This window comes from Ammospiza caudacuta, chromosome 15, assembly GCF_027887145.1.
Source record: "Ammospiza caudacuta isolate bAmmCau1 chromosome 15, bAmmCau1.pri, whole genome shotgun sequence".
In the NCBI taxonomy this organism is placed as follows: Eukaryota; Metazoa; Chordata; class Aves; order Passeriformes; family Passerellidae; genus Ammospiza; species Ammospiza caudacuta.
The window spans coordinates 8,989,990-9,010,343 of NC_080607.1; the positions used below are offsets into that span (position 1 = coordinate 8,989,990).

The window sequence follows — 20,354 nt, forward strand, 5'->3', positions numbered from 1 at the left end:
AAACAATGTCATATTTCCAATGACTTCAGCATATACAAGATAGAGCCTGATAAAAAAAACCCCAAAACACACAGTGGTACCAAGCACAAGGTTCCCCACAGCACAAGCATCACACAGCTTTTAGAAAGCCCCCTGTTTATCCCCATGTTGCTCTGAGCCCCCTCTACTCCCCACAGCAACAGCACAGAACAGCTTAAAAAGAAATGTGGGAAGTGACATTCAATGAGTACACCAGCTTTTAAATTAAGGCAGAATAAATAACTGTTCCACATGAGTGATGGGCATTTTCAGGTGAGTGCTGGAGCATGGCCACCACTCGTTGTTCACTGCCCTGTGATCATCACAGTAGTGTTGGTGTGCTTGGGGCAGGTCAAGCACAGGCTGTGAAAGCACCCTCACCCCCAACCAGAGTTCAGCTATAAAGTTATTTTTATTTTTCCAAGCAACTCCATCTCTTTCTCCACCCCTTCCTTGATCTGGGATTTTCCTCCTACACATTGGCTCCTCCATCACAGCCTCGTTGTTGCGTCAGTAGCATCCCAATCCTGGGCCAGAAAGATAATCCACTCACTTTGAGGAGATCAGGCTGGCATGAAAGGCCACAGTGCAGTTCAGGACTTAAAAATCTGCAGCTCCCTTTGGAACAATAACTGATGAACAGAGTTTTTCACTCAGCCCAGGATGACCAGCTGGAGTGACAGAGTAAGGGAAGGAAGCCACTGTTCATGGTGATGTGAAGAGTTTCCTTTTCTGTTGAGGGCTTTGGGAAAGACATTGGGCATAGCTCCACAAAAGAAAGTAAAATAAATGTGACCAGTTACAGGGACATGTCTATTATGTGAATGATGGCACATACCTCAAACATAAATATAACCACAGAGTGAATACAATTCTGCCAAGTAGCACAAGACACTCAGGGAAAATCATAGTCAGTGTCCCACTTTCTCTGAGAGGGAAACATTCATTTAGGGACAAAATCCACCAAACAGCAAAAATTAAGAGCTCTGTTCCATCCCAGTCAGTTAGTGTGTTAGTGCCAATTTCCTTAAACCATGAGCAAAGGACAGTACCAAACCTCTCAAAAGGACAAAGAAAACAAAAAACCCACAAAACCCCATAAAACCCATTCATTTAAAATATGGCTTGACAAAGCCTTTGTAAAACTTAAATGTCCTCTTCAGTTGGTGCATATGAAAATCCTAAAAATGCATCTGAGGCACTGGAGCTGCTGGCTGCCAGGTCAGGCGTGCGGGTGATGGAGGCAGAGATGGCTTCCTGGGTGAACTCAGGATCAAAGTGTCGCAGATCAGCTGGGCCAGCCTAAGCCAAGGAGCAGAGAAATCATTGAGGGAGCAGACCCAAACCAGACCCTTGTGTTCAGAGAGCCCAACGCAGCTGCTCTTCCAAAAGAGCTATCACTACTCCATCTGCAGGTCCCAACCCACATCTCAGAACCCTCAGCATCAGTGGGAGATATTTGGAGAGGATCCCTTCTGTAAAACAGACAGAGTTACCTACTTACCACATTGGGGTTGAATGGAGGAGTAATCCTCTTGTGATATAAATCATCCCAGTTTATTGGGCTGAAGAATACATGGCTCTTTATCTCAAGCTGTAAAGAAAGAAGAAAGGAAAGTCAATTTTCTGCCAATCCTCATTTTCCACCACCTGGTCTCACAGCTTTAAGTGGTTGACTTGAAGTTACCATATACTCATATCCACAAATCCTTAACAGATGAGGGTCCTGGTCCAGGAATCCCCCAAGGGAAATGACCCATCACACACTGGTGTCCTTAGCTGGCCACCTCCCCTCTCCCTTTGCCAAGTCAACCCCATGTGTCCCTTGTAGGAGGCTGAAGGGACAGACTGTGTGGGAGGGCTTTTCCAAGGCAGTACTGTTCTGAAAGAAATGCTCAGAATAGAAATTTCCCCATCCATCCTCCCTCCCTGCTGCTCATAGTGAAGGCCACCTACAAAGTCTGTTTTGGCACCCAGCCTCCTCTTCTGGTCCTTGTGGAGAAGTCCCTGAAGGATGTCACAAGCTGCCACAGTCTTGGTTCCTTGGATCTGTAGTGGCTTGTGCAGAATGTTGTCATACATCTGAGACACATCCCGGCTGTAAAAGGGAGGCTAATTTGAAAGAGAGGAGAAGCAGCCAGGTAAAACATGAGCTACCAGAAGGAGCCACACATTGCAGGTCAAAATGAATCCTGCAGTGAGAAGATGGGGGAGACCTGCCACACCTCTGCTCGAAAGGGTAGTGGTAGCATTGGACCAGATCATTAATTCAGGATTTAGTTGTCTATCAAGTGCCTCATGAGCACCAGACCAACATCACACCACAGCTTTTGCAAATCAAATTTCCATTATGCAAAGTGAACCAGCCCATTTCCAAACTCACCAGTCCAAAGAGCATTTCATAGAGGACAGCTCCTAGGCACCACCAGTCTACTGTCCTGTCATAGGGCTGCTTCTTTAGCACCTCAGGAGCCAGATACTGGGAATTCAGAAGGAAATATCAAATTAAAAAGGAAGGGCTTTGCCCTTCTTAGTCCCAAACCTGGCTGCAGCTCAAGTTGAGCAAATGCATTAAGAATAGCAGAGATGCTGTTCCTAGTATTATCTAATAAACTCTTCACTTGCTTTGGAGCAATGGGGTTGAGAGACACCTACCAAAGCCTTCAAGATGCCCTTGCAGGCTACAGGAGGTTCTCTTCCTTGAGAGGACTTCTACAAACATTTGGTACCTGCCACAATTCAGCCAGCAATCCTGTCCCTCTAGGAGACATCACACCTTTAAAATAACTCCTGTATTTTTTTAAAAGCTGCAGTTTTCAGCCCCAATAAGACTGTCCAAAGGAGCAAAACTACCAAGGGCCATTATAGAGGAGCAACAGGCAAGAATTTGAGCAGTCTGCAGAACAGTTCCCCACAGAATTACCTCTGTGTACTATCAGGCTCTGTCTAGAACAGGAAAACACCAACACCACAACTAGAAAACAAAGCTCAAACATTCCTGCTTGGTTCATGCTGTGCTGTTGCATAAGTGAAACCTCACTGAAAAAGAAGGGAAATTCCTGCCCACTTCCGCTGAGCTTCAATGCTGAAAGGTGTCATGTTTACAGACCCTTTGCCAAGCTGCTTGGGGAAAGCAGCAGGACAGGTACATTACCTAAGCTAAAGTGCTACCAAGATCCCCAGGCTCAGTAAGAAGCAGGCAAAAAAGCCTCCAAGAAGCCAGACTGGAAATAGGTTTTCACAAAACTCAGTTGGAGTGCACTGGAGGAAAGGCATTTCCTCCTCTCTGAGCAGTGTTTGCATTCCAGGGGGGAGCCTGCTCCCCTGCTCTGCACAGGGAATTCTGCAGCTCCTGCATGCACCAAGGACACAGAGGAGAGCACAGCAAGGTCCTGTGCATGGCAGTACCAGCAGGCTCCTTGTTCTGCACCACTGGGGTCTCAAAGAAAGTAAACAACCAGCAATCCTGCTCCCAGGGACAAGGTTGTCTCCACTCCCCAGCTATTTTCACAAGTCTGGCCATTTCCAAGTGCAGGAACCCCTGCCCCAATAGCTCAGTCATACCTGTAACAACACAGCAATTTTGGAGTAACCATCTGCTGGATAGGGAAGGCCTTATCTGAGCTCCAGCTTCAGGCTGACAGCCTCAGAGAGCCCATATTATTTTGAGGTGTCACATAAGCCCAAGACCCAGAGCGCCAAGTGCTGAAGGTTTCCAGCCCCCAGGTCTCAGCAAAGCCCCAGCAGTACCTCAGGAGTGCCACAAAAGGTAGAAGTTGTCTCCTCTTGCTCCATTCCTTCTTTGCAGAGTCCAAAGTCTGTCAATACTATGTGTCCCTAAAGAAAAGAGAAATTTTAGCTTGTCTCACTTTTTATGGAGAAGAGACAGGATTTCCAAGTATTTGCCTATGCATTACGTCTCATGTGGGTTTTGGTTCCCCACTGCTCATCTCCTCCCCTCCCTCCCATTATGTTCATCCTGTAGTACAGGTACTGGAGCCTGTAGAAAAATACAGTCTCAATTTTTTATTTTTTACTTGTCTGCAGTTAGATAGCCATGAGGAGCTCCAGCACTGCTGTGATTTTCTGCTGCTTTATCCCAGAGACAATTTATGTAACAGTGGCTACCAGAGCTGCAGCAGTGGCCTGCTCTTCACCACCCTGATCCCCTCCACAGGTCAGGTCCCAGTTTCTGGGAATGAACCCCAAAACCATGCAGTTCTTCAGAGGGCAAGCCCCCTCATCCCTCCAGGATCTGCACAGAAGTGCAGTGGGGCAGACAGACAAAATCCATGCCATGCCATCAACTATAATCCAGCTTGCAGAGGCACAGCCCTCTGCTTGTGGTCCTGATGTTTTTAAAACCAACAGGAAGACAGCCCAAGCTGTGAGTATACCTGGCAATCCAGGAGGATGTTCTCAGGCTTTAAGTCCCTGCAAGACAAAGTGCTGTTTGAGCAGATTTGGCCAGATATTTAAAACACATGGATGTGAAACAGCATGAGCTATGAACAGAAGCTAACAAAGTCTCCCAATCCAGATCAGCAAGACCTTCCCAAACTGCAGACTCCCATCAATATACATACATGGAAACATTTTTTTTTAATGTTTCCATGTATAGATACTGATGGGAGTCAGTATAGATACATGGAAACATAAAAAAAATATGTTTCTGCTTTCACACAGGATCAGGTGTTAGCCTGCATTTCCATGCATAAATTGTTACTGAGATATGATTTCTTACTTATTGAGTCAGGTTTATTTTATGTCTTTAAACTTAATACCCTCAGACTGATACTAGGAAAGGGAAAGAATTGTTTATCGCCCATCAGGTCTTGCAGGGTAAAGCACCAGCAGCACGGTCTTGTCTGGGCTAGGACATTTTTCAGCTACTCCAGTCCAGCATTTCACTTCCCCAGTGAATCTCTTTCCCTGCCAGGGCAGGCTTGGAGCCCCTGCCTTACCTGTAGATAATGTTTAGGGAATGCAGGTACCCAATGGCACTGGCCACTTCTGCAGCGTAGAACCGGGCCCGGGGCTCACGGAAACAGCGCTCCCTTTGCAAGTGGAAGAAGAGCTACGGGAAGGTGAGAGGGTTGATTATGTCTCTAAATAAATGAAGGCTAATCTGGAGCAAGGCTGAAATCCAGCTACATGAGTGAAAAGGGATTTGCAGCAGGTAGCACATTAATAGCATGAAATGTGCCCAAGCCAGGTGAATTCAAGCAATCCAAACACCTTTCTAAAAATGGTTTAATTTCTCCTCATCATTCATGAAAATTAATAATTAATTTTCAAACTGCCCATCATCTGCTGACCTGGTTACCTCCTAGCTTACTACAACCCACAGGCTGATTACAGTGGTAGTACAGCCATGAGAAGTGATATGTGCAGAGAGCTGAACATGCCAAATCCCCAACATGAACTTGATTTTAGCAAGATATCCACCTTAACAAGATATCCCAGCCAGTTTCAGATAGCATAGAAAGACAGCTGAGAAAAGTAAGCTTCTACAGGACAGAAGAAGTCTAGAAAGTTGCAATGGCATCACTCCTAAGCACTAGGCATGGATCCAGAGCTGGCACACAAGGGAGTTTCCCTGAACCTCACCAATGCCAGTATTTCCCATATTCTCCATAGAATTTTACAGTGCCCCAATACCACTTTTCTCAGAATCTTCACTTTGGGAATCATCTGACTCAAGTCATAGCCAGCAAGATCTTGACTCAATTTACAGGTGAGGTATCCTGCCAGGTATTCCTGGCTGCTCCTTGCCAGCAGTCAAAACAATATTTTCTCTCAACATCATTATCTGCTGACAAGAAATTACTTTAAATACAGCAGCATGTTTGTGAAGGACCAAAAAGGATTAAAACAAAGCCTGTGAGTGCACTCACCTCTCCTCCATTTACATAGTCAAGCACAAAGTAAAGCTTCTCTGAAGTCTGGAAGGAGTAGTGGAGTCCCACAAGGAAGGGGTGCTTGACATTTTTCAGGAGCACGTTACGTTCTGCCATGATGTGGTTTTGCTATCAAAAAGCAGACAAGGCATTAAGGATTCAGGCAAGGATCCAGCCCAGCCTGCTCTAAGGGCTCACTGATGCTTTCAAAACAGGTGGAAGCTGGGAGCCCACAAGGGTCATTTCCAGCCCCAAAAAGAGAACCATTCCCTCCTACCTGACTTAAATTATCTCTATTCTTTTGTTCTCATGGCACAGCCAGATCCATGTTAATGGATTTTTAAGTTGTGAACTGCCTACCTAAATGCCAGGTACCCCAATTGCATTATCCAGAGAGCCCGTACACTGACCACAATTTCCAGAACACCCAAGCAGAGCAGTCATACCTCCTTTTTCTTGAGGATGGTTTTCTTATGTAAGACTTTCACTGCATAAAAAGTCCCATCACACTTGCGTTTGGCCAGGAGAACCTGCAACAGAAGGTCCTGGTCACAGCTGTCTCACCTTGGTCAGTGTGTCCTCATTAGTGTAACACTCTTGTGAGTGATTATATACAGAAAAACTACTTCAGGGGGCCAGCTACAGGGTTTTAAAGACCAAGCTCCAGCCCTCTCAATTCCCAGCATTTTTCATTGCCAGAAGTTAAGCACTCAATATCTCCACATATATCCCCTAGACACCCAATAGAAAATAGTTTTGGAGCACTTAGGGTCAGTCCCATTTAAAGAATCCTGGCTGTCTCCAGGTTTCTCTGGAGATCTTGTGCTGAACAAGTTTGAAACTTATTTTGAATCAAGCACTGCTCTTTACCATCACTGAGCATAAAACACCTCACTCTTCAGTCCTTAGAGAGGTTGAAGGGCCTTAAAGTAGAATGGACTACTCATAACAGACTATTCAACACAGCAAAGGACACAGTCAGAAATTCCTTCAACAACATATTTTCCTGCCAAGCTGCCTCCAAACAGCTACAGCCCACCTGCAAAAGCCCACTTACTTTTCCAAAGCTTCCTTTGCCAATAACCTTCAGGAAGTCAAAGTCTGTCGGCTTGGCACTGTTGGGCAAGAATGAAACAAGTTAATGTTTCTGGGAGAGAAACATGCAACAGTAATGCCAGCTTCCAAGCAGAGATCCTGCTTGGAAAAATTAGTGTTTGTGGAAGGGATTAAAGGGCACTGGTGGGTGACCCTCGCTCCCAGGCAGCTCAGGATTCACACTGTGTGTGTCAGGGCACCCTGCAGAGCACCAGCAACCCCTCAGCAGCCAGGCAGCAGCAGGGACAGCACCTGCAAGGACTAAGGGATGCCCTTACAGGGGACACAGTTTGTGCCTGTTTCTAGAGAAAGATAATCTGGAAGACAGCGGTGACAAGGAAGAGCTTCCCTTACTACCTCTCAAAAGAAAAGGGACAAAGGGCTGCAGACATGGCCAGGAGAGGATGATTAGAATAAATACCAGCTACAGCTTAGTGTTGGAAGCTGGTGCATTGGTGGCGCATATGGTGTTAAAGGCTGAGAACTGTAAAATGTAACTGTCCAGACTCTGCAGACACCACCCTGGCACACAGGGATCATCTGCATCCCCCTACCAAATCTCTCCACACCCTACCTGGCTTTGCAGGGAGCTTACTTGGGGTTAGCAGAAGGTCCGAGGTTGATGTTGTCAGTTGGTGTTGAAGGCTAGAGAAGATAAGAATTTTAGTCATGAGGACTGTGCTGCATGGGTTTTCCCTTCCTCAACACAGCAATCCATGGATAAACACCCAGTGTATACTTCAGCAAACATTTAAGGTCTCTTTAGATGTCTTTATGCAGATCCAGCACCACAGAGCTGCAGCCTCTCTTCCCAAAGACAAGGGGTACATACACACACACACCTGCTCTTCCTCCTGCTCCCTAGGAACCTTACTGTCCCCAGACTCTGGGAACATCATGCCTTGTCCCAAAGGGCCTCCCTGCTGCTTTTCCCCACCCAGCATCACCCACAGGACAGGGCAGCAGCAAGACTCCCAGCAGGCTAACACAGGCTCTCTTCTTGTTTTTAATCTAAAGGCACCAGCCCCCTTAGTCCCAAAGGTGAGGATTTGCTTGTTCAGAGCCATGATCTCACCTGGCTGCTTTTGTCTGGGCTCCGGGAGCGATCCATTAAAAAAACAACTCGCTCAGCACTTGGGAAAAGAAGAGGAAGTCAGTGTTGAGTACAAAATCCCAGAGAGAAACAGCTCCACACTGTTAACTTGCAGGGGAGTAGTGCAAACCCCAGTGTGTGCACCCCTTCTATCACAGAGGGCTCAGCTGAGCTCCCCAGCACTGCCACCCCCAAAGGATGGGGTACCTGTACTCTGGGGGAGGCAGGGAATGGTGTGTGCTGACAGGAGATTAGGGAAGCAGGGCTCCTGGCTGGACAAGTTTATCTAATATGGGTCCCTGATTTGCAATAATAGAAGCTGCACAAGCACGTGAGGGCCAGTGCAGCCCCAGCAGCAACACAGCACCAGGCCAGGGGAAGTCACAGCTCTCCAGGCAGAGATGCAGCCCCCTCCTCACTGCACAGGGATGCTGCAGCCCAGTGAGTGTCCCCACAGGGCAGCCAGGAGAGTCCAGCTAGGTCCAGGCACCACGGTCCATGGGGCTGGCAGCCCCAGAAGCCACTCCCCAGGCCAGGGCAGACCAGAGATGTTGACATTGCAGGGAAGAGGAGCTGCCATGGCAGCCAGGGCAGGCGTGGTGAGCAGAGGCATTAAAGAGCTCTTGTCTGCCTGGTGCAGCTTTTGCTGGGGCTGGAGAAGGCAGACTTGAACACTCATTGGTTCAGATCCATCCTGCTTGATCATCACTGGGGATGGGTGAGCCTTGCCTCAGGGATTCCTCCCTTTGGTTTTAGGGGTTCCTCTATGCTCTTTGCAAAAGCCAGAATTAAGATAACATGAATAAACAGCACTGCTCCCTTCTCCCCTGCCCCAGAGAGCTTAGACCCCCCCCTCAGCCCCACCACACATCTTTTCTGAAGGCTCTCGTCCCCACAGCCACCCTCTGCCCCACCCCTCCCAAAAAGGGGGCCCAAAGACCCCACATCTCACCTGTGGGTGCTCCCACTCTCTGCCCCCACACACCACTGGGCACAGACTCCCAGCCATCCCAAAGAATCCCCTCCTGCACAGCCAGGCTGGGCATGGCAGGAGCTGCCGGGCAGCAGCGGGTGCTGGCAGCTGTGCCAGGGACTGCCCACATCTGCCCGGTGCCAGCCAGCTCCATCCACCACAGGGGTTATCAGCTGAGCTGTTAAAGGGCTCCCATCCCACTGGGAGGGGTTCATACTCACTATGAGCAGAGCCTGGAGCCAGAGGCCTTGATGGTTTGTTCTATCCTCTCCCGGCCGTGCCTGATGAGTTCTGCGAGCAAAGTTGGAGCCCCGAAGCTGATTAGCTGGCAGTGTGATCACAAGTGCACAGAGGCACATTTGTTCTTCACTGACCTTGCTCTTCTCTCCACAGCCACCCTCCTCCCCCTTCCTCACGTACCAAAATAACCAGGAAATTATAGGAACCAGGACATCTTCCCTCCCAGCCTCACCAGGAGCCCTCAATAGCTCACAGGACAGGCATCAGTGCCACAAAACAGACAGCCTCTCTGGTGGCCAAGGGGACTCAGGCTGAAGCACCACTGTCAAGCCTTTCAGAGCCACCCCTGTGTCCCCAAGGGGGACAAGGAGAGTGCTTACAAGGATGAGGTTGTACTGGGATACGTCACACGCTTGGCACATCCACTGTCCCTTCCATTCAGGGCTCTGTGAGTAATTAGGGACGTGAATGAAACCTTTCAGGCCCTGCAGGAGGTAAGCCAGCACACACACATCACAGCAGTGGCTTGCCCAAGGACACATAGCCAGTGCCAGAAGCTGGGATTCCCACCATGGAGCATCCCTGCTGCTCAGCTGTGCAGGCAGTTGCCACCACTCATCATCATCATCACCTCTCCCTTCACAGAGAGGAAGCCCTGAGCCTGCTCTGGGCTGCACAGGCTGAGCCAGAGGGAAGCCAAAGCAGTGCAGCCTGCACAGAGGAGTTCCTTGTTTTGCTTAGGAGTAGATAGCAAAAGCATTTCAAGACTCAATTTTACCCCTCAGTTCTGCCACTGAAGGGAAAGCAAGAACCAAAACATACACAGAAATATGTCTTTCCTTTCCCATCTAAAAAGAAGGGGATTTGTAGACAAAAGCAAGCTGTCATCCTGGAATAGCTCTTCTACAGACCAAGGAATGGGCAGCACTAACTGCCAGAACCCATCTCCCTAGGCAAGAATTTTGTAGGACAATGAGTTTTGAGGCAAACAAGACCATAACAGAGCCCTTGCTGCATGGATTTTGGATCTGCCAGGCAGGGGGTTCTGGAACTTCTGAGAGCCCCTGAGTTGGCCCCACGAGCAGATCTGGGATTTGGGGGCAGCTCTGATGAGCAGCCAAAAAACTAAGGGGTGGGTTTAGACTTTCTGAATGGATAAGAAAGGCAAATGGAATTTAAAGCAAAACCCACAAACCACACAGAGGGAGAACTTACAACATCAGGCTGGTCTGTGAGTCCCTGACCTTGTCCATACTTTGCCGTGCAGCAAGTCCAAGATCCTGTCCCAGCTGGCAGCCACCAGCAGGGACAGCCTGCAGGCAGCACCCCGACAGATCAAGCCCCATCTCCTCCCACTGGGCACAGTCCTTTCCCTGCCAGCCTGGCTCTCCCAGGGCTGCTGAAGGTCACCCAGCACCTGCCTCAGTGTCCGCCTCACGGGCTGCTGGACAGGCTGGGCAGATGTTGCAGATATCCTTTATGAAAAATCCTTTTGCTAGGATTTTTTCTCCTGAGAAGCTGAGAGGCCTCAGCAATGAAATGTAAGCAATAATTATCTGCTGCTGTGGAATGCAACAGGTGCATCTGTGATTGGTCCATGTTGGTTGTTTCTAATTAATGGCCAATCGCAGCCCAGCTGGCTTGGACAGAGTCCAAGACAGAGCCTTTGTAATTATTCCTTCTTTTTCTACCCTTAGCCAGCCTTCTGATGAAATCCTTTCTTCTATTCTTTTAGTATAGTTTTAATGTAATATATATCATAAAATAATAAATCAGCCTTCTGAAACATGGAGTCAGATCCTCATCTCTTCCCTCATCTATGAGCCACTGTGAACAGCATCACAGGCAGATTCACAGCAGAGGGACACCAGTGCTGCAGTCTCTGAGCAAGCACTCCCTGGAGGATCCAGGCCTGGCAGGAGGTTGGCACAGGGCACACAGGTGTGTGTGGGCAAGCCCCAAGCTGCACATGGCAGCAGTGGAGCGAGGAGTGAAGGTTCCCACCCCTGCTCAGGAGCCTCTGGCCAGAGCAACCCAACCTAGCACCTCACTCCCGCTTGCTGCCTGCAGCTCCATCAGGTGGTACAGCACATTTCCTCTGAATCTGAAGCCTCACAAGCTCAGGTTTGGCCTCAGGGCCACCTTGCAGCCTCTGTTCTGATCCCAGACTCAGGAGAAATAATGACTGAGGCTCAGATGGACATATCACAGCTTGGGCATCTTGGAGAGCACATGGACAACCATGGAAACACATCCATGTGCCCTGGAGGTATTTACAGGATGCAGAACAAGTCCCTGACTTGCTCTAAGGGGCTTGGACAAGCCTGTTTTAGCAACCTGCAGCTACAGAGGAGCCCCTTCCAGCCTGGCAGCCCATTCATGCCTCCCTCCACCAGCCCTGTTCTGCTCCAGTGCCTCTGTGCTGGAAGTGAAGCCACTCAACAAGTCCCTGCTGACCGAAGGCAGCCTTTTCCAACACAGCTTTTTCATTAAAGGGACTTGCTCTGAGGTTAAAGTCTCTGAAGTACCATACCCATTTATAGATGTGTGTAGCCCCATCCCACATCACTTTCCATACAGGTTCAGAGCCACCTTCCCCAGCCCAAGTCCACCTTCAAAACCAGGTTAGTTTGTGGTTTAAATCTCACAAGCAGTCAAGCAGGCTTTTCCTTATCACTAACAAACCCTACCCCCCTAAAGCAGAAAGATTTCCTGAGCGCACACACTGAACAACAGAAGCAGAAATAGGTCACGAAGATACGCTGGAATCCTTGGTTATCCATGCCCGGCTGCATCCCTCCTCGTGCCTGCTGGTGCAGCATGGATGCTCCAGGGCCACAGAGAGCATTGGCAAGCAAGTCTAGGAGTTCCCCAATATCACAGCACTATTACACAGCAGGAACACACACCCCTGCACCCCACTCCCCCCTCCTCAAACACCATTTCACCCCAACTCCCAGCCACAGGCACCCCCCAGGCAGGAAGCAAGCGCTCACTCACACCACAGAGAGCTGCGCCTTCCAAGCTGGAGCAGTTTCTGCACTCAATCTCCCCCCAGCACACATCCCTCAGTAACATACGTTTGCTTCCCAGCAGAGCACGAGCAGCTCCCTGTTCCTCACATAGTTCTGGCAGTGGTGACCCACATTCCCATGCCAGCCCAGCGTTATTTGCTACAAACACATTACTAATGCAAGGCGTACCTTGCACAGAGACACAACCTCACCGCCTCGTCATCCGCGGGCTGCTCCCGCCTCCTCCCCGATGTCACCGCTCTCGGCAGCCTCCCCTGCCTAACCTACATTGCAAACCCCTCCGAGGCAGTCCCTCGTCCCCTCCTGCTCTGGGAAGGGCTGGCTGCCAGCCTGGAGAGGCCTGGCAGGGACAGCAGGTGATGCTGGGCAGGAAACTCAGAGTTTGGAGGGGTAGGGGTGAGGAACAGGCACCCACAGGTTTCACCCAGCACAGGGGCTGCTATCGGCTAAAGGGGGAGATGCCCCAGTTTCAGCTCTGAGAGGAGCAGGGAGGGAGGTGGGAAGGAGGATTCCTGCAAACACGTGCTTTTACTGGGGGGAAAAAAAGGCTCAAGTTTTCCCCTGCTACAGATCTAAGAGATAGCTGCAAGCTAGTTCTGAACTCCACTTTCATCCCCATTGAGACACTACAGCAAGTCCAGGAAGAGGTTAGGAAAGACTTTAAAGAACTTCTGCATTTCAGGGAGCTTTCTTAGCCAGCCTCTAGAGACCCAGTGGCTTGTCCAATTTTCTCCTGCAGATCCTGTTCCCTGCACCCCAGGGACACTGCAAAACAGAGCAGGAACCCAGCCAAGCAGCTCTGGCTCAAGGCAAGCTGGAGACAACCAATCCTTGAAATTTTAGAGAAAAGTTACATGCAGAACTCAAAGAAAACAGCAGGTGGCTAAAGCTTGAAGCACTTCACAAAAAAAGAATTCTATGAAAACAAGTCATCAAATATACCTGGGAGCTCATCTCCCAGAGGCTGAGTCCTGAAGCATGGGAAGCAGTCCATGAGCACTGAGCACAGAGACCTCTCATTGCCCACACTCCCCATCCCTGCACCAGCCCACCCTGCCAGGCCAGGAGCCCAAAGCTCCTTCCTAAAACCCAAAGGGGAAGAGCTTTGTTTCCTGCAGCAGTTCATTTAACCACAACCACCAACTCTCCAGAGCAATCAGGCCACCACTGGCACCTCACTGCAGCGCTTAAAATAGAGCAGGAAAAGCTGACCAGCTGCAAGAGATGGAGAAACACCTGCTAGCTGTACCCAAGGAGTGAGAATTTAGGTGGGAGGGATAACTATGGGTGGGGAGGAAGAGTGCAGGTGGTGTGTGGAAGAAAATTGCAGCCTGGCAGGCAGCTCAGGTGTTCTGAATAATTTTTTACAAGTCAGCTGGAAATTCTTACTCTGTCCAGTGGTTTGGAGGAAGGTCAAAACTGGCATTTGGTTCAGGTCAAACCCTGAAGAAACTGATTTTTACAGTGTCCTGGGGACCCTGGAGGGCTTCAGCCAGGGCAGCCAGGCTGGTGCTTTGCAGCCCTGCTAACTGCAAACATCAAACATGGGGAGCCTGGTGATTCGAGAGACCAGAGACTGAGCTCTGAGCAAAAGGGGACCTGGAAGTAGGGCTGGTGTCTTGTCTCTCTTCATTAAAAATAAAGCAGTCGCTTTTTCTTCCATTGTAGTTTCCTACTAAAATCTCCCTGTGTGCAGCTGCAGCAGCAGGAAAGCAGCTCCTGGAGCAATGTCAGTGCTGGGTGCAAGGAGGTAAAAGCCAGGCTGTGGCAGCATTCCCTGTGGGAAGCAGAAGGGCTGGCCACCATGGGATGGGTCCCCAGATTACAGATACCAGGGGAGATCACTGTGAACAGCTGATGTGCCTGGTACCATGTGTAAAGAGGGAGGGGGAGCAGCATTTTGCTTGAAATATTACCTTTTTTCAGGTCAAAAGCTGAGTTTTTGCTCAGCCAATATTCTCAAGCTATCAGCATTGACATCCTTTAAGAAGATCCCTTGTTTTTCTTTTTTCCAGCTTTGCCTCCACTTGCATTGAAATGGTCAAATTTCAGAATAATTTTATCAGTTACATTTTCTTAAACTTACATTTTCTAGTCAATGCCTTCTGCTTTTGTTTCTTTAATGAAAATATTGGTGTTATCAACAAAATCTACTTGATTTTAATTTCCATGGAAAAAGACATCTTTAATTAAAAACCCACTTTCTATCTAAAGAAGAGAAAGCAGGAGGATCCTTTAGGGAAAATTTTGACAGCTAAGATGTATAAAACACCTAATCTGATGACAGCTAGTGATGGACAAAGTGGTGTTGGGTTGGTTTTGTCCATCCTACCCCCTCTGTGATGATCATTGACCCTCCAGGCTGGGTGTCAGTCCGGGTCAGGTGTGCAAAGGTGGGCAAAGGTGCCACTTCTGTGTGTGTCCCATGGGACCCAGGCTCCCTGCAGCCTTTGCTGGGCAGGCTGAGCCCAGCTGGAGCCTGCCAGGAAGGCTCTGCAGCCCAACACTTGTGGGAGACCAGGGGGAAGCCTTCTCCATGCCCTCAGCATGCTCAGGGCTCAGTGGCACCGTGCCACCCAGCAGCATTACCTTTTGTCTTGCCCAGGGCAGTGGAGGAGGGCTCCATCCAGGCCACAATCATAAGCCAGCCAAGATAATCTCCTCTCCTTGCAGCTGGGGCAGGAATTCAGCTGCTGGCTCCTCGGGAAGCAGAGCACACAGATGTTCCTCTGTCTGCAAAGGTGAAGGGCACAGGGGTGAGAGCACAGACAAATCTTTGGGTGCAGCACTGTCTGACTGACAGACAGACAGCTCTGGGACATGGGGACAGCTCCTGAGCCTTGTCTGGGCAGCACCCACCCAGTCTGGTGATTACTGGGGGCTCTGCCATCACCCCAGTGACAAAGCACTTTGGGACTGGCAGACAGAGGGAATGGAAGAGAGCTGAGAGGTTTGGCTCATAACACAGAAGAAATTTACCCAAAACATGGTAAATTCATGTATTTCTGCTGTTGGGAAAGGATTTGGGGTTTAGAGGCTTTTGAGGAGTTGAAACCCATTTTCACCCTACCTGTACCCAGGGTGAGTGCCCTGACACCAGCAGCTCCCTGGCACAGGAGCAAACATTCCCTGAAAGCACAGGGACACATGGGCCATGGGTGAACCCCACTGCAGGGCAGGTCCTTGTCAAAAATTCAACATCAGACACATGGGGCAGCTACAAAGGGCTCTGCCTGTGGAGCCCTGTGACTCTCCCTGTTGAGGGGACCAGGGTGAGCAGTTGTCACCATGATGACACGAGTGGGACAGGCAGGTGTGAGCAGAGTTGTCCTCCTGCTCATGTGTAAGAGGTGAGGCTTTGCCCTTGTCCTGTCCTGTGTGCCCACAGCCAGCCCCTCCTGCAGCAGCTCTGGTCCCATCACTGCCCATGGCAGGACACCTCAGTGCCACACTGAGGGGACTTGTGAGTGTGGGAGCACTCAGGGCACACACTTCCCACAGGCACATGTCCCTGCAGGTGCCAGCAGGGTAACCATGGCCCCTTACAGCAGCACTGACCTTGGCCCATTCCCCTGCCCAGAACTCACTCCTGGACAAAATTAAACAATTCTGGTGGAGCTGCAGAGCTGCTGATGTCAGGGCTGCGTTTTGCCAGCACTGCTGCTCCTCTGTGCCTGGCTGCTGTTTCCCTGCCCTCCAGAGAACACATCTGTGCCAGGAAAACCTCTGGCTGGACCTCAGTGCAAAGGTGAGGAGCAGATCTTGGGCAATTTAACCCCTTCTGTGCACACCTCCTGCCTGGACCTGGCCAGAGCATGAGGGAACAAACTCTGGCCACAGAGAGGGATTTAATTCAGCTGGATTTGCACAGCTCAGAGCCTCCAGACATTGCCTATTCTTGGAAACATCTTCTTTCTTCCCAAGGGAGGGAAACTGCCTTTCTCTTCCCCAAGCCCTATAAGGGGTCAAGGGCTGCTTGGTCCTTCCATGGCTGAGTTGGATCCCTCCAGGAAGGACCATCCCAGCAAAGCCACATTTGCAGCTTCACCAGGACAGGACACATCCAGTGGGGACAACAGGTCCAGCCCATTGTCTCCACACACATAGAAGTGCTCTCTCTCTCTCTCTTACTATATTTTATATGCTATTTACAGTGAAAGATAATCCTAATCTCCCTGTCTGGCAATATCCATAACCATAATCATAAAAGTGTCATTGAAGTGGAACCACAGAGTCCTGAGCAATTGGAATTGCAGGGAAAGTCCAGATAAGGCTCAAAACAAATACTTGTCTAGAGAGCACAAAGCAAGAGTCCATTAATCTGCAGTGAAAGGTGACCTAAAATATTTGGCTACTCTGCTGGGTAAGAGCTAAAATGAGATAGGATTAAGATTAGGATAGGATAGGATAGGATAGGATAGGATAGGATAGGATAGGATAGGATAGGATGTTCTTTAAAAGCTCAGAGGCTATTTGTTGCTTTTAGGAGAATTCATGAAAGAATAAACAGATTATTGGTGACCATTGCAGCTCTTTAAATTGTTTTTTCCCCCTCTATATTTTTCTTCCAACTTCAAAAATCAGGACTCTGCCTGGGGCTTTGCCTTTGATTTTGCCAAGGAATCCCACATAAGGGCTGGGATATTTTCCCATGTTTTGAAAAAAGGAGATAAGAGGAGGCCACTGGGTATCAATTTTTTATTCCAAAGGACAGCTAAGGTGGGTTTGAGCAATTTTTGCCACTTTTTGTGCCTCTGTTTCTGTAAATATGAATGTGGCAGAATCTTACTGATCTCTTGTAAAGCCTTTACATTTCCTGTGGTTATTATTGCCATTAAATTAGGTGGCTGGAACTTCTTTTGCTCCCAAGTGCTTTTCAAGTGTAGGCACAGTTTCAGTGAATAAATAACACACCATTGGAAGCAGTCTGACTGTAAGTGACCCTTCCTGGCCAACCTTGTCCTTGCTAAAGGCTCAACTGCCCTTGCTGCTTGCTTATCCCTCTTTTCCTTCCCTGCAGCACTTCAGGACACATTACAGCCTGTGCCTGAGGGCCTTAAAAAAAACCAAAAAAACTAAAAAAACCCAAACAAACAAACAAACAAACAAAACTAAACCAAAACAAAAACACCCAACAAAAAACAACCACAAACCCAAAAACCACAAACCCCAAACCCTGTTTTTGGGGTGGATACCTCTTTTCCTCTGTAGCACAGGTCAGTGTGACACAGGGCCACCACCCCTAGCTCAAGCCCCAGGTGTGCTCACCTGGTTGGGACAAGGGCAGTTTCCTGGCTGGATTGAGCAGAGTTTAGCAGCTCAGGAGTAGCTCTGAGAGCTGCACTGCTCCAGCCCAGGGCCCTGGCTGCTGGCACAGCACTGCCTTCATCAGGAGCAGCTGTGGGTGCAGTGTCCCCTCTGCCTGCTCCATCCTGCCTGGAATCCCTGTTTTCAACCCTTTCCATCCATGTGCAAATCCTGGGAAGCAACTGGAGCTGGCACAGCCAGAGATTGTCTCCAGCAGAGCTCTACACACTGCATCCAGTGAGCAGCCCAGTCCAAGCTGGGCTCAAGGCGTTGCCAGGACCTGTGAGCCCTTGTACAAGAGCAACAGAGCTGTCCTGAAATGTGGCAAGCCCAGCTCTGGAACCGAGCAGGAACAGCCCTCCCTGTCCTGTCACAGGGGATTTGGGAATGCTCTGTTGGAAGCCTGATGGACACTCCTGAGCTTAACCAGGCCCAGCCTCAGAGACTGTCACAGCCCAGGAGACCACAGGAGCCAACACAACCTGAAAATTCTGGTGTAAACTTCACCCTTCTGGTGCTGGCTGCAAATCCCAGTGGAGCCCAAGGCTCCCTTCCATGGGGATGCACAGTTGGTGTCTGCTGATCTCCAGCTTCTGAAATTACCCAGATCAGGAGCACTCATGGGTGCTGCCCACAGGGGCCCACCCAGCTGAGCTTCTGTGGGGCTGCAGGGACAAGCAGGGTGATGGGAGTTCCTTTGATGGAAGTTTGCTAGGAGAGGCAGAGCTGAAGCCAGAAAATTTCCCAGAGGAAGAAAAGGAGGCTGCTCATCTCCTCTCTGGACTTCTCCACATCTGGGAAACAACCCCAACAACTGCTGGAACTGAACCCCCCTCCCCTTGCAGCTGCTGGCCCTGGGGAGCAGCTCTTCCACAGGCCAGCCAGGTTCCTGGCAGCAAGGGATGAGTCCTTCACACCCCTCTGCTGCTCCCAAAGGGCTTCAGAAAGTCATTAAAAGAAGGGAAAGTCTCAATCCTCCCAGAGAAAGCAAAGGGGCATTACCTGCAGGCAGGACTCCTGGATCCAGCAGGCACTGCCACACTCTCGCCGTGGGAGCAGCCGGTGCCTCTCTCCCTCCCGTTGTTTTTATTTTGGCAATGCAGTCTGAAGGTCGAAGAAAAAGTCCGAAGGAGTGGCTTGTGGCAGGCAGTAAATTATTACCCTGGACCTCTCTCTCTGAGGGGACCAAGGCACAGGGAGCTGGGGTGGGAGAGGAAAATCCCTCCTTGGGGGGATTAGAGGGAAGCTCACTGGCAGGGAAGTGCAAAGGGTCAGAACAAAGTGCTCTGTTTGCTGGAGGCTTGCTGGGTCACATGCTGGATCCCAGCAGAGGTAATGAGCCATGGGTCACCTCCCAAACTCCTGCAAGACCACAGGACCTGTTGCCAATCCCCCAACAGACCTTGCCAGGCAGGAAGGGGCTGCGTGAGAGGGAGCCTTGCCCTCTGGCAGCACTGAGGGGCAAGAAATCCAGGGACTTTTACATGCCTGATCTGTGCAGGTGTGACAGTCCTACAACCTCCCTTCTGCCCCCTGTGTGTGCCCTGCTCATACGGAGGAAGAACCTGTCACCCAGATTTTTAAAGATTTTCTAAGCCTTCTGATGTTAACATTGTTGTAGTGAGCTTTCTCACACATTTTCTGTAAATAACTCATTGTTTTGCATTCCTTTATGGAAGAAGAGAAAGTTGATGGACTGTTGGTTTGTCCAGTGTCATTGGAGAGGTGGCACTGTCACCCTCCAATCCACTGTCACTCTTGGAAAACTATAAATGTTAGAGTAAGAAAATAAACTTCCCTTTTTCCTTCACCTTGAGAGCAGCGGTGTGCACTTGTGTTCTTTCATGTCCTGTAGTGACAATAACCACCTGAGAATCCAAGAGGGGCCCATGGGCACATCAGAACTGACCCCAGAGGAGCACTATTAGAGCCAAAATCTACTGCCCTCCATGCCCTCCTAATTTGCTCCATTCCTTTTGCTTCCCCTCTGCAGAAGCCCAGCACCAGTGGTCACATCCCTGTGAGGGGGCCCAAACAAGAGTCTAACAGGTGAGTGTGTTGGTGGAGTCACTGGTGGAGCCTCCATCTCCTCACCTGAAACACAAACTCCAAAGATGTACAAAATCAGTTGACGGAGAACACTGATGCCACCATCACAATAGCAGTTTTTGAAATAGCCTGGAATATGTGATATGGAGTATCCAAACTTCATGAGGCTGAGATATCCAGCTGCCAGCACAGGCAGGGTCTCTGGCTCCATGTGTGGGGAGGAGGCAGAGCCATGCCTGCCCTCTGCACACAGGACGGAGTGGGCTCTGCCCTCACCTCTCTCCAGCTCCCACCGGTGGCCCCATTGGGTGCACAACTGTGTGGGTGCATGAGGGCAACAGAGATTTGGTATTACCCTCAGGTCTCAGGAAATGAGCCCAAATAGAGGTCCCCATTGTGCCTGAGGAACTGTAAAGACACAGAGGGAAATAAATCCGTTCCCTGGTAGTGCAGAGAGGGCCTTTGTTTGTCTGGTTTTCAGGGTGAGAAGGTTTAGAGGATTGTTGCAGCGCATGACCAGAAGCTACAAAGCACAGACAAAAGCCATTTGGAGCACAGACCAGACTCTGACATAGCACTGGGTTTTCAGAAGATTTCTGCTTTGTTCACGTTAAACCTGCTGCTATTTTGGGGGTTATTTTCCT

The 20,354-nt window shown here is 49.6% G+C and overlaps 1 protein-coding gene across 2 annotated transcripts; it reads right to left on the reverse strand.

Moving 5' to 3' along the window:
* Window positions 1-36: 36 nt before the first annotated feature.
* Window positions 37-18,880, reverse strand: SGK2 (serum/glucocorticoid regulated kinase 2). Of its 2 annotated transcripts, XM_058814505.1 has the most exons (15): window positions 18,664-18,880; window positions 14,944-15,087; window positions 9,301-9,370; window positions 8,089-8,146; window positions 7,609-7,658; window positions 6,976-7,033; window positions 6,365-6,448; window positions 5,916-6,047; window positions 4,983-5,095; window positions 4,416-4,452; window positions 3,769-3,855; window positions 2,402-2,497; window positions 1,975-2,130; window positions 1,523-1,612; window positions 37-1,320 (listed from the first exon to the last, which is right to left on the reverse strand). In XM_058814505.1, exons 2-15 carry the CDS (start codon window positions 14,993-14,995, stop codon window positions 1,165-1,167), a joined length of 1,239 nt encoding a protein of 412 aa, XP_058670488.1. In that variant the 5' UTR covers window positions 14,996-15,087; window positions 18,664-18,880; the 3' UTR covers window positions 37-1,164. The 2 variants fall into 2 exon arrangements, with proteins under 2 accessions (XP_058670488.1, XP_058670487.1); XM_058814504.1 differs by lacking the exons at window positions 14,944-15,087; window positions 18,664-18,880 and adding an exon at window positions 13,297-13,505.
* Window positions 18,881-20,354: the final 1,474 nt, after the last annotated feature.